The sequence below is a fragment of the Solanum lycopersicum genome, chromosome 5 (assembly GCF_036512215.1).
Source record: "Solanum lycopersicum chromosome 5, SLM_r2.1".
NCBI classification, from domain to species: Eukaryota; Viridiplantae; Streptophyta; class Magnoliopsida; order Solanales; family Solanaceae; genus Solanum; species Solanum lycopersicum.
In genome coordinates, this window is record NC_090804.1 from 62,047,655 (window position 1) to 62,061,711 (window position 14,057).

The following is a 14,057-nucleotide window of genomic DNA, read 5'->3' on the forward strand; positions in this document are numbered from 1 at the left end:
TGTATAACTCAAACAACTCTGGATTAGTTGAAGAGTCCAATACTCCATAAAAGAACATCTTCCTTCAATATATAATACTCTCTTTTGTATAGTGAATATAGTTGAAGACTTAGAATATTTTCTATGGCTCAACTCTTTCTTTCACTACACTAATCTCAATATAATACTATCTTTTTCACTTTATATTTTTTTGTAGTTCTCTTATTTCTTCTCCTTTTTCAACACAAATGAAGACTACACTATTTATATGTGATGAATTCTTTCTTGCAATGAATAGGAGATAGTGGATAATAAATTTACCAAATGAATGACTCAAATGTTACATAAATTACAAGACATAGATATAAAATAATGGATGAAATAAAGAATTGATGATTACATAAGTTACTAAAAGATAATAACCATTTTCTTCTATAATTGATGAGAGTTTAGAGACACAACTATAATATCTATCAATAAAGATTACATGATATATAATGTGACATATAATATATATATTTTTATTAATATTAAAATGTTACGCCAAACAAACTCTTCCCTTTAATCGGAAATATCATCATCACTGTCGCTAAACGCCGGTCCTCGACTAAAACCTAAAACCCTAAACCCTTTGTACTGAGGAAGAAGAAAACCCAACAATATAAACTTTTTCTACCTTTATTTCTTCCAATTCTGGAATAATGGAGCAAAGATTGGGAAGTACATGGCGAATGACAGTGAATGAGAAGAAATTCATAGAATCTGCTTTAGAATCTGAACTTAGAGTTGATGGTCGCCGTCCCTTTGATTATCGAGCCCTCACTATCAAGTTCGGCAGGTAAAAACACTCTACCTCAATTTCTCTCTATTTTTTTTAACGATATGTGAGATATGCTCGTGCGATTTTGCATTATGATTCTTAAGAGTTATTTGATTTGCAGAGAAGATGGTTCATCAGAAGTTCAACTAGGGCAAACTCATATTATGAGTTTCGTTACGTCGCAACTAGTGCAACCTTATCGAGATCGACCAAATGAAGGAACTCTTTCAGTATTTACTGAGTTTTCACCAATGGCGGATCCTTCTTTTGAGGCAGGTCGTCCTTCAGAGTCTGCTGTTGAGTTGGGTCGCATTATTGACAGAGGGTTAAGGTAACATTTCAACAACCTTGTCTCCTTTCAAAAAAAGAGACTGTTTTGATAAAAAAATGGTCTTCTTCAAAATATTATAAGATGTATATTATAGAAGAGAGAGCTTTTACTATCTTGTGGAGGAGATGTTGTATTTGTTTTGTATAGCGGTTGATAAATGTTTTTGATTTTTGAGCACGTGCTCGTTCTTTTTTTCATTGTAGTAATACTGGATATTGCTTTCTGAGATTTTGCTGTAGATCTCTTTGAAGGTATCATGTATCATTTATTTGTCTGTAGAAAGCAGATAGAAAAACAATTGTCTAGGTAGGATTTAGTTATGCATTGGTTGTTTTGCTTTGCTGGAGATAAATACACAATTTGAAGAAAAGAAATTGTTTTCTTTGGTTATGTCTTTTTTTATTCTGATATCTTAAAAACGGTAATGCAGGGAAAGTAGGGCTGTGGACACTGAATCACTCTGTGTTGTGGCTGGGAAGTGGGTCTGGTCAATTCGTATTGATCTCCATATTCTGGACAATGGAGGGTGAGTTGCAGTGGTGCACATTTGGGTCCAGTTAAGTGCCCATCTATTTCTTCATCTCAAATTATGGAACTAATTGTCTGATTCTTCTATAAGTGCAGTAATCTTGTTGATGCTGCCAATATTGCTGCTTTAGCTGCGCTTTTGACGTTTCGGAGGCCTGAATGTACACTAGGAGGAGATGACGGGCAGGAAGTGACACTGCATCCACCCGAGGTTTCCTTTCTTGCTTCTCGCTAAATGGAGTTCAATTTTGATGTTGCGTTATGAGTAATATCTCTTTGGACAGTATCATCCATTCGATATGTGTTCAGAAGAAAAATGTTTGTTTCAGCAACTAGCTTGGAATCTTACATTTCCCTATATGTTCTTTTATTAAGATTTTCCCATCTTAGGGCTTTTCTTTGTTATTGCTTAACACATCGTTCTTTTCTGGTTGTAAAAATAATCATGGTGGCTTAATCATCCCTATAAAAAGCCTCTTGTGGTGCCTCCTCTGTTTTTTCTCTATTAGTTTGTCTTGAGATTCGTAGTTGTGGTCACAATCATAGCTAATTGAGAACAAATGATATGTTCGTTGGTTACTCTGTGTATTTGGGTTTTACTTGTTCTTTACATTCTACTGCTTGCAGTTTAGTTGCTCGAAATTGGGCGTGGGTATTTAGCATGGGTGCGGAAGTCGGATCTAGAGGTGGGATCCTTCATGATCTATATTTTAAGATTTGGAGGTACAGATTCAGCAAGGATACTGATGCGGGGATTCTGCTAAAATAAATTAAATATCTAGAAATAGAGCTATAAAAGTATGCCTAGTTATGAGACATTATGTGGAAGACTTACATGTATAACTCAATCTTTTCAAGTTGTAGGTAGCCATCTAAAATACACACTAGCTTTTCCCATGTCTTCAAATCTGCGCTAGCTTTTGTCTTGTGAATTTAAAATGCCAAATCTTAACTCGAATTTCTCTGTAGTTTGTGGTACAAGTTTTCAATGTTGATTGAGTAGATTTAGTACTTATTCCACTCCCATACCCAGTGTCCTATTGTGTTGATATGGTTGCAGCACCAAATGAAGAGTCCAATCTACTTAGGCTTGCAGCCCCTTAGGTTTGCAATCTTCACGTTAGTGTCTATCTAGACTATTGCATGAACTTGTTACTCCATTTTGGTATAATTATTTATATCTTAATTAACAAAAGAAAGAGTGATTCTTTTGGTGTTAACAGAACTGTATAGAGGAAGTAGAAGAGTTGGTTGATTTCCTAGGTACTTTGTAAAGTTTAGATTTAAATCTCACTCCCCTGTAACACGTTTTTGGTGGTGGCCAGCTGTCGTAATGCTGAAGAATACAACAGTACTAATTCTTAAAAAAACATAAGAAAGAGTGATCTTATACCATCTATGTAAGCCATATTCTTTTCTGGTGTGTTGGCAAATTACAGGCTACTGTGGGATAATTTGATAAAATCATCCACTTTGCTCTGAAACAATGTGAGCTGAGGAAGTTCTTAGTTTTGATACATTCTGCAATTTGTTGCTGCCTTTTTAATTCCTTTTTTTTTTCTATCTTTTGCTTTGCGCTACACCTGTGCCTCCTGCCTTTTTAAGTTGCTTCTTCCATAGTAATTTGCTGATGTACAATTTATTCCATTGTGTGATTGTTAAGGGAAATGTTCATTTGCATTGCTAACTTGATGTGGTTGAGATGTTGGTTAGAATACCTTAATATTGACTGATTGAGCACTTCCTGAACTTTGGCAGGTGAGGGAGCCACTTCCCTTGATCGTACACCATCTACCTGTAGCAGTAACTTTTGCATTTATTGGAGACGAGCATATGGTAAGCAACTGTTAAAATTTCCTCTTTTGATTGTTTTATGCTGTTATAGTTATATGGTCTTGAAAATCTAATGCGAACTTTATTCTAATCTAATTTGTATTGGTAGGTTATAGATCCAACACATCACGAAGAAGCTGTTATGGGAGGAAGAATGTCCGTCACCCTGAATGCAAATGGTGATGTCTGTGCAATTCAAAAAGCTGGGGGACATGGTGTCTTGCAAAGTGTTGTCATGCAGTGTCTACGCATAGCATCAGTAAAAGCCGGAGATATAACTAGCAAAATTAAAACCGTTGTAAGTATTCTGTATCTTTGATTAATGCTCAAATGATTTTTGAAATCAAAACAAAAGGTAGGGTAAAATCATAATTTAGGCATACATTTTTTTTTATTGTTAAAAGATAGATGTATTAAAAAGTCACCAATCAGAAGATGCTTTAAAGACATTTATATATCACTGCTGAATGCACATTGAACTCAAGAAGTCTATCATGACCTCTATAATCATCTGGAATAGTCACGGTTTATACTTAGTACTCTGTCCGTTCACTTTTAGTTGTCCACTTTGGACTTTGCACGCTCTTTTAAGAAACAATGATACATATTGTATTCTAATCTAATTTGTATTGGTAGGTTATACGTTTAAGTCTTGAGAAATGATTTAGGGCATAAGTAATTATATTTGTGTATTAATGTTGAGGGTGAAACGGAAAAATATATTTGTATTTCTTTATATGTTAAAAGTGACAAGTAAAAGTGAATTACCCTTGTCTAAAAAAAAGTGAACGGAGGGAGCAATAATTATAGATTTAAACTTGCTCTAAAAAAATTGAGGTCTTTGGCACTTATGCCCCTATTATGTGCTGGTCTTTAATTTTTTCCTTTCAAGATAAACAATTTTTTTGCTGGGCTTAAGTTTATATTTTCACACAATAGTATCCCACAAGGTATGCCTTGGATCCTCAAAGAGCCTATGTTACCCAGGTATAAGTTCGATAGCTAAGGACAAAAATTAAAGACCAGTATGTCTGAAGGGAAAAAGTTTGAATTTTTCAAGAACTTGTGCATTCTTTTCCTATCTCGGTGAACAAGAAGGCAATTGAATGTTGTTCCCTATATGAATGGCCGAAGTATGTTTTTTCTGGTTACATGCTAGATGTTTTTGTGAGTTTGGATAAGTTTGTGTTTGCCAACTTGTACAAGTGGTTGTGGCTAGTTGTTTGGTTCCTGATAGGTTGAATGTATTCTTTTTATAGGTTGAATCTTATAAAACAGAGAGAGCTCTCAGAATGGTCAAGCGACATGCTCCTAGAAATGCTGTTGATGTCAATGCACCAGGTGAAAAGGTATGTGGAGGTTGTTTTATAGGTCAAGTGTACGTGTAGAGCCATTATACTGAATGATTAGAGTCTTTACTGTTAGACATGTTAAAAAAGGTAATGAAAACTAGTTCAAATGATTTATCCCTTGAGATCAACTTTAGTTCTTACTAGAATCTGAAAAATGGTGGATATTGCTAGGAAGAGAAATAAGTCTTAGTCTCTCAATTGTTAGGGAGTATATCTTTCATGACAAATTCACAATGTTGATCCTTAGCAGAAGAAACTTAATATTTTTTTTTGTGGATAAAGGCTAAAACAAACTTCATCAATTTTTTTTTAGATAAAGACTAAAGCAAACTTCATCTCCAGAATCAATAATTTTAATTTAGATTTTTCAGTCAGCTGAGTTTTGATCTTAAGACTTGTGTTCAGATTTCTTATTCTTATTCCATCTCTTTAATGATAAGGCTAAGCAAATTTTGGAGGGGCTAAAATTGAAATCAGAAGAATGCAGTGTTAGTCAGAGCGATGACATGGATGTGGAGCAGGGTAGAATCAAGAAGAAGAGTGATAAGGACCGGAGTTTCACAGGCAGGCCGTCCAGTTGGTAGGTCTTTTCTTGTCTTCTTCTGAGTCTGTTCACCAGAAAATTAATTATTTGTGATGCAATTTTATATACTTCTACTATATACTTATATTATGTAAGTTGCCAAAGTGCCCTGGAGTGCTGTCTTTGTGCTAAGAGGTTTATTTCTTTGGGCATGTATTATTGTACCACCCATGTAATATCATCTTAATATATTAAGCAAAAGTTGTTCTTTAAAGAAGCAATTTGTATTTTCTTGGTTTGAAAGAACTAACCCATTTAAGAGGAGGTGCACTCCTCCATCTTGCACTTTGTTTGGATCATTGTTACTCATTGTTTCATAATTTATTGTATTGTATTGTACTCTATTGTATTGTATTGTATGGTAGATACAATGTTTGGTTAGACTGTATTGTTTGTTGTTGTTTAATAACATTTTCATTTTTTGGTTAGATTTTATCGTATTGTATTGTAATTTATAAATTTACTAAAATATCCTTAATTATTCTATGGTAGGAGGTTTGACTAGATTTAAATAATTAAGATTAAGGGTAAAATAGTATTTTTAAATATTATGTAAATTTATAGTTGGAAAAAGAAAATAAGTAACAATGAGAACACACCAAATTGGTTGTTCCATAAAATAGGGGGTTTTCATTGTTACATAACAACGAAATTTAACAATACAATGCAATACATTTTAAGTAATAATCAAAACAAACATTGTAGGTATAGTGTTAAAGTGCGTCCAGGAACTTATTTGGAAATGTTTATAGTTGAATTTGCTCTATCTCACTGCAAATAATTCCTTTTTTCCTGCTTAGGGATCCATATTCAGAGGGTGTCAACACTGACGAACTGAAAGCTACTCTTGCCTCTCGTGGTAAGTTTTATTATTTTATATTAGGTATAAGCTTAGAGTTCCTTGTGTATGGTTATCTGACTTAAAGATAAATGGGGATAAATTACCCAAATGAGCTTTACGAACTGTGTATAGGTTTTGGAACAATGAAGTTCATGGTAAGCAGGGTCTTATCACATGTATGTATGTATGTATATATGGGTGTGTGTATATATTTGTTGATACAGTCACACTTTGCTAATCTCATAACAAATAGAGACTTCATTTTATGTGGGACTGTCCGTCCAGCTTTACCTGTCAAAAGTAATTTAGAAATCATACAGGACTGTCAAGAAATTGTTAACAAGTTTGTGATACTTTTAATCTAAGTGCAGGCCAATAACATGTCAGCATGATTTGTCTCTTAATTTGTGAAAGAATATTGCGTGGCATGAAACACAAAGTTAGAGAAGAAGAAATTGGAACTTTTATATTGTTGTCAGCTATTAAGATTACCTATCATTAGTTTCATGCGTCATATAACATGCACTCACTAAAGAAATGACCCCAAATAATAAAAATTGCTTATAATAAGTTTGTAAGAAACAACAACTTACCAGTGTAATCCCACAAAGTTGGGTTTGGGGAGGGTAGCGTGTATACCTTACCTATACCTTAGAGATAGAGAGTCCGTTTCGGATAAACCCTTGGCTTAAGATAAAAACAGTCTAGAAAAGAAAGTAATGGAAATACAAGAATCAAGAGACAGTAATAAACACAACATATAGAGAGCAGAATAATACTATTAACAAAATAATACTATTATCAAACTACACGAAAAAACAAAATATAACAGAAATAGAAGAACAAGAAATAAGAGTAATACTATGACTACTAGAATGGACGACAAGACAATACACTCCTAACGACTAGTTTGGATACACTCCTACTCCTACCTACTACCTTTCTACCTTAAACTGTGTCCTCCACGCCTTCCTATCTAAGACCATGTCCTCGGTAAGCTGCAAGTGCTCCAAATCCCCCTGCACATGGCCCCCTCTCCATTCAAGAGTTTATGTCAGTAAGGTTGCCATCTTCTAATGAGTGCCTACCCGTACTTTGTCGTCCTCATCCTTGATGAACTTCACTTGGTCAAGGTCATGGACCCTCCTCTCTCGCCTTGGCTAGCTTGTACAACTTCTTATCCCTGCCTTTGTTCTCTAATTCTGCGTACAGAACGTTCAGAAGGTGTTGTTTTTGTCATCATAACCGCTTACTTTGCCTCTTTTCAAGTCATCTTATACTTCTCCCTGTTTGTCCGCTTTTCTTCCTTTTCCTTATTCTCCACCAACTTCGTTTGAGTCACCTTCTTTGCCTCCACCTTCCCTTGTATTTGTCCATTCCACCACCAATCCACCCGATTGGCCTCTCCCGACTCCCAACACCTCAACACCTCTCTTCCCTAATTCAACTGGCAGTCTTATCCCACATACTGTCCGCATTCTCACTACACCCAAGCCTTCATAGCCATCAAATTCTCCCCTATCTCTGGGGCATCGACCATTGTCAAGCTACCCGTTTGATATTTAGCCAGTCATCCACAACCTCTTCTTCCACTCCTTGATCTCCAAATTCATCCCCAAAAGCTTATGTTTGTCGTGAATTCTCACTAAGGATGACCTTACTGTCTTTACAAAGACTTTTATCAACCTTCCGAAGGAGCAAAAAATCATTTTGAGTCTTAGCCACTGTATTGCAGAAGGTAACCAAGTGCTCCTTCTCCTTAGAGAAACTTGAATTGGCTACCACCAATTCAGAAGCTCTCGCCAACTCCAAAAGTGTGGCTCCACCTTCGTTCCTGTCCCTGAATCCGAAACCTCCATGCACTTTGCCATGAACCACTCATAATTGATCTGATGTGTCCATTAAGATCATATTCTATGAATAGCTTCTCAGTGAGCGGTATTCCTCTCATATCTCGTCCAAATCCTTCCAAAAGCGCTTCTTGTCCTCCTCATCCAATCCCGCTTGCGTAGCGTAAGCATATATTATTGAACATAAGAACTTTCTAGTAATTTAACATAAAAACATTTGTGTTTCTGAGGGTAGGCGAGAGTTCCTTTTTCTTAGTAGTTAACGAAAAGTGGCTTCTTCAATCTAGAATGTTAAAGAACCCTTCGATCATCTCATCCTCCCGATCAGCTTAACTTTTCTGACCCCCATCTTTTCTGGATTTCCTTTCCCTTCTGATCAACATGAGGCTACCCAAGTTACCAGTTTCAAAAAAAAATAAACATGAGGCTACCCAAAGTTCCTCGAATATTTCACATTGTTTTAGCTATGAGTTCTACTGAATAAGGTTTATCTTCCCATTTAATAAAGAGCTCTGGGTTTGCTCTAGGAATAATTTAGCCTTGTGATACAATAACATGCAATGTGATGCTAAACATAATATTTTGAACTAATTGCTGATTGGACGGAGAACTTTCTATGTAGCAAGTGGAAAATCCTTCTAGTTGAGAGAAAATAGCAGGAATTCTGTAGTATGGTTTGATTTGATTGGGAGAAGATCTTTGCCAACAACATTCATTTCAAAACATCACTAGGTGGTGATATATCTCATTTTGAAGCTGGCCTCAAGCTGCCAGATTAATATGCAAAAAATGGAGAAGGATCAGCTGGTCATATATTACATGTTTGAATAATTCAACAGCCATGTTTACTGCATTAGAATAATGATGGTGCAAGGGGGCCTAAGAAGAATCATGATCATCTATGGAGATTGTACATGACATTGGAAGGGAAGTTGATCACTAAATGTTGAAATTTAGAATTTGGGGGTAAGAACAGGTGTTTTGTCCTTCAGACAAGTTGTTTCTATCAAAAAATGGCCATTAGAGGATGTGAAGCTGGAAAATTCGGAAGAGGTTGAAGGAAACTGCGTCATAATTGAGAACTCTTAAATCTAGAGTGGAAGGGAGTGTGGCATTTTCGAGTTTAAGATCAAGGCCTTTGATAGTACAGTTTGTTTATGGCATGTAGATTCTTAAACACGATCTATCTTATAATTTGATTAAAAGAAAAGTAGGAGAATTACATGTCTCTTTCTGACTATTTCTCTTGTTAGCACCTAATTATTGGCTTGAATGTTATTATTTTGAAGGGTACATCTTTTGAATTCTTTGTCAACCGGTTGAGCGTATTTGTAGGTTTGTCATTATATGTTTTGATCTTTGAACATGAAATTAACTCTAAGAAAGTAAGAAGCTTGTGTGCTGAAGTTTGAACATTATGCTTGAAACAAGCACTGCAAAGATTGGGAATAAGCTTACTTAATACATTGATTGATTATACGTTATGCAGGTTCAGTTGCAGTGCCTATGAATCTAGACAATTTAGGTGATGATATTAGAGATGAAACAAAAACAGATGAGCCACTTCCAGATGTTAATCAAGTATCTTCATCAACTGACTCAGCTGGAAAAGAAATGACAATGAGCAAAGAAAAAACTTTGCAAGATGCTGTTAAGCCTAAAAACAAGCGGAAAAAGAAGAAATCGTCTAATACTGCCGCAGTTTAGAGAATGCATGTGTGATCTATCTTCTTTAGGTACGTAGTTGATTATGTTAATTATGGTATGTAAACTATTCCAGCTTGTAAATAGCATCTGTTCTTGGTAACTGCTTTCTTCCTTCCTCGAACGGGGGAAGAGGTGCGTGGTTATTATAATAAGATGCCAGTTCAAGTTTGTCTTTAAGCAATTATAGTCCTCTCTAGTGCAGTACCACTACTTTTCCTTTCTTATCTGTCTCATTGTGTTGTTGGACACCTTTAGGTTTGATGAAAAATAGAAATTATGTCATTCAGGCTTGGAAGAGTATTATATGCACTTTTTGGGGTATGAAAAGATTATGATTTTACTGGAGATCTGCGAAGAATTCTCAAATATACATCTCTTCATTTTTCCATAATAGGTTAAAAAAATAATTTTTCCCATAAATGTTTGTGATTGTCTTTGCGTTTTGACTAGATCATCCTTTTTAAAAAATAAAAAATAAAAAAATCAAAAGATGGCCATGAGCCAATTCATTAAACCAAAATTCAAAGATATGTACACAGAATTGTTTAGAGATCCGGCCCAATTGTCCCAATCTTTTAACTGGATAGCCACAACAAAATAGAAAATAATAGGTCATCTTACTCCTCCAAGGCTTCAACTTTAGCATGTGCTACTATAATGTTATCAAGATGCTAATGTAAAATGGACAACTTGTAGACATTCTTAGGGGTGCGGCCCTTGCCCAAATCCTGCATGAATGTAGGATGCTTAATACACCAGGCTGCCCCATTTCTGGTTTTCTGGAGTCTCTGTATCTTTTGGTTTGTGAACTTTCTGCTGCAGCATTTTCTGAATTTCTGGTTCTGCTGCATTTGCATTTGGATTATCAGTTCATTTTTAGGATCTAATGTGGTGAAAGCTTGTTACAGAACTTACGAGTATATGGTGTTTGTGGTTTTTCTGTGAATCGTTTTCACGTCAAGAATAATGGTGAAATGAGGAATTAGATTTACTTTTTTCTTTAATGACTAATGATGGTGAGACCGATAAAAAAGATGAATTTTTTTTCATAGTGTGCTGAAATTCTGTTGCATGTTACTGGACATGTTACTAGTGATGAAAAGGATGAATTGACTGGTATCTTCACAATGAATTCTAGAACAATATTGAAAAAGAGACAATCCCTTGAAATCTCCTCTTAGATCATGTTCAAAGCACAATTTAACTGGTCCTGTGTCATAAGCATAGCCTTCAAAAGTCTATGTGAACCATGGTTTTTTGGCGAAGATGGCATGTCTAACGCACGATTTTAAGGATTCTGTTTTTTTTGTAGCCATAAATAACAGCATGATGTAACCTGCCATTTTGATGATCTTGAAGGGTGTTTTTTTTTTTTTTTGCTTACGGAGATACTTTAAGAATCTAGTTTAAGTTATGAGTATACGTAAGGGATATGTTTTGCTTACAGTGATATTTTAAGGACTTAGTTTAAGGTATGAGTATACTTTAGGGATGTTTTTGGCCAAAGTCCAAACTCCTGCCTATTTGAGTGAAACCGTTCCCAAGTCTTTGTCTTGTCTGAATTTCTTTCTACTGAACTAATTGGAGTTTAGAAGTATCAAAAGTTTGAAACCAGTTGGTCAGTACATGGTACTGTTTATTCATTACTCCTGCCTATTAGAGTGAGATCGTTCATTTCTTCCCCTTGTCTGAATTTCTTTCTACCGAATTAATTGGAGTTGAAAGGTATCAAAAGTTTGAAACCAGTCGGCCAGTACATGACAGCGTTTATTCATTACTCTTGTATAGATCAAAACGTCATACTGCAGCTAGTTATTTGGTTGTATATCTATAGTATGAAACATATTCAGCTAACTACTTCCATTTTCTTCTCTCAGATTGAAATTACTCTGCACGGTAATAGTAATTTCTGTGACTCGTTGCACAGTTGGAGAGGCCTCATGAATTTCCAGATGCAAGCAGTTGTATCATTGTTTCTCAAATTGAAGGACATGAATTGAAACCATTGCCATCGATGTTCAGTGTGAATGGATATGATTAAAGAATGCCACATTTGGTATTGGTTACCTAGCTTGAGTTCCAATCACATGATCCCGCCGCAGAACTAGTGGCATTCTGAAATCTTGATTTGAACTTCTTTCATGGACTTGAACTCGGGACTCAGAGGAAGACGAAATGCTTTGTTCTCAAGAGTTTTCACTTTTTTCTGAGCTTTTGATGTTTTCTTTGTCCTTGTAGAGGATTTCTATATGTAGAGTTATAGAGAAAAAGACAATCACATTGTAGACGCTCTTCTGCTAGACTTGACTGACCAACTATTTATGTGATAAGGCCTAAACTTATCATGTTCATTTATGTTGACATGGTACCATATTTATTTTAAAAATTGAAGTCATGTTCAGACATAACTTACAGGATATTATGATATGAAAATATAATCTTTAGACTCCGAAAAAAAATTACTCCCTCCGTTTCAAAAAGAATGTCCTTATTTTTTTTAATTTGTTTAAAAAAGAATGACCCTTTTTTTTGGCAATACTTTAATTTTCTATGTGGCATGTTTACTATCACACGATTAAAGAGCATTTTGGTACATTTAATATATCTTTAATTTAGAATTACAAGATTAAAAATATTCTCTCTTTTCTTAAATTTCATTTCAAATCAAACTAGGTAATTTTTTTTTTAAAATGGAGAAATATTTATTACGAAGAACATAATTGAAAGTAACATAAAACGGGCAAGAAGTGCAAATAACCCCAATTATTGCATGACCTGCAGACCTGGATCCAGGAATATTAAAGTGTTCGAATTGTCTGATCATCTAGTAGCTAGTTTAGACTTTAGTTATGATTACCTAGTAGCCTAGAAATTAAATAGCATGTATTCTATATTCCTTTTCACCTTGTTTGGATGGTTGTTACACGTTCTAATGTATTGTTAGTATGCATTTGATTATGTGATATCATATCAATGATATGGTATCGTGAGATGAAGTCAGTGTTTGAACATTGTTATTTTATATTGATTCTATCTCATGATTTCGTATTATGAGATGTGATATCATATTCTTCAAGAACCATGATATGGAATCACATGGTGATAACATATTATGATTTGAAATGTTTTGATACAAAAATTGATTCACGATTTTATATTTTGTTAAAACAACCTCACATTTATAATTGTTGATCATTTATTTCACATGTAAATAAAATTTATGATCACATCATTACATTTTGAAATTTACGAAAAATGGTCAAAATTGTCCCCGAACTTTGCAAAATAGACCACTTATATCCTCCATTACATTTTGGGATAAAAAATATCCCCACAGTTATCCTAGGTGACCACAAATACCCTCAAGAGTTAACACTCCATTTTTTTAGTGATGTGACATGCCACATGAGACAAATTTCTCCACCTAACCGTTGACAACTAAGATTCACTACAAAAGAACTTGACCTTTAGTGGCGACAAAGTTGCCACAAAATTCAAAAATATTGTCACTTAAGGTTATGAGTGATTTTTAGTGACGGCTAAGGCTCGAATAACCATTCACTAGTAAAACCTATTTTCTCAACCAAAAAAAGGATAATTATTTTTTGATTGCAACCTAATTTTCTAAAATAAATAACTTGGAATATCAATATTAACAAACACTCAATATTATTATGAAAAATCACAAAAATTACTTCTCGATTCACATCTTCCACTATATAATGCATCATTGTACATTTTATACATTTACATATAACATAAAAATAAAACATACAATGTTTTCAAACTTCTATTTAATTGATATTATTTTTGTTTTTTTAAAAACAATGAAGAAAAAAAAACATAAAATTAGAATTTAATGTTAAAAACCTTTAGTGACGATTTTTTGGACTTTTATGGCGACTATTGTCGCCGCTAAAGGTCTAGTTCTTTTATAGTGAATCCTAGTTGGCAATTCTTATGTGGAAGGATTAGCCCCACGTGGCTTGCGAAGTCAATAAAAATATGGGTGTTAACTCTTGAGGGTATATATGGTCTCTTAGGATAACAACAAGGTCATTTTTTATCCCAAAATGTAACGAAGGGTATAAGTTGTCTATTTCACATAGTTTAGGAGCAATTTTGACCCTTTTCCATTAAATTTATTATTCTCACCGACATAAAATTTATTATTCTCACTAACATATAGTCACTTTAACTCATACTTCACGATCGTTGAGTAATAAAATCTTG

At 34.5% G+C, this 14,057-nt stretch overlaps 1 protein-coding gene across 1 annotated transcript; it reads left to right on the forward strand.

The window, feature by feature from the left end:
- Nucleotides 1-467: 467 nt before the first annotated feature.
- LOC101263517 (exosome complex component RRP45A) lies at nt 468-12,173 on the forward strand. Its single transcript, XM_004240076.5, has 11 exons — nt 468-817; nt 921-1,130; nt 1,561-1,656; nt 1,755-1,869; nt 3,417-3,494; nt 3,601-3,789; nt 4,751-4,840; nt 5,284-5,423; nt 6,227-6,285; nt 9,607-9,853; nt 11,702-12,173. The coding sequence occupies exons 1-10, from the start codon at nt 681-683 to the stop codon at nt 9,822-9,824; spliced, it is 1,332 nt and encodes a 443-aa protein (XP_004240124.2). The 5' UTR covers nt 468-680; the 3' UTR covers nt 9,825-9,853; nt 11,702-12,173.
- The last annotated feature ends 1,884 nt before the right edge of the window (nt 12,174-14,057 follow it).

Bases quoted from the DNA above. Each gene is read 5' to 3' on its own strand.
- LOC101263517 (XM_004240076.5), top strand. From the start codon at position 681: ATGGAGCAAAGATTGGGAAGTACATGGCGAATGACAGTGAATGAGAAG. The intron at 3,495-3,600 runs GTAAGCAACTGT...TTGTATTGGTAG, and splicing joins TTATTGGAGACGAGCATATG to GTTATAGATCCAACACATCA. The intron at 5,424-6,226 runs GTAGGTCTTTTC...TTTCCTGCTTAG, and splicing joins ACAGGCAGGCCGTCCAGTTG to GGATCCATATTCAGAGGGTG.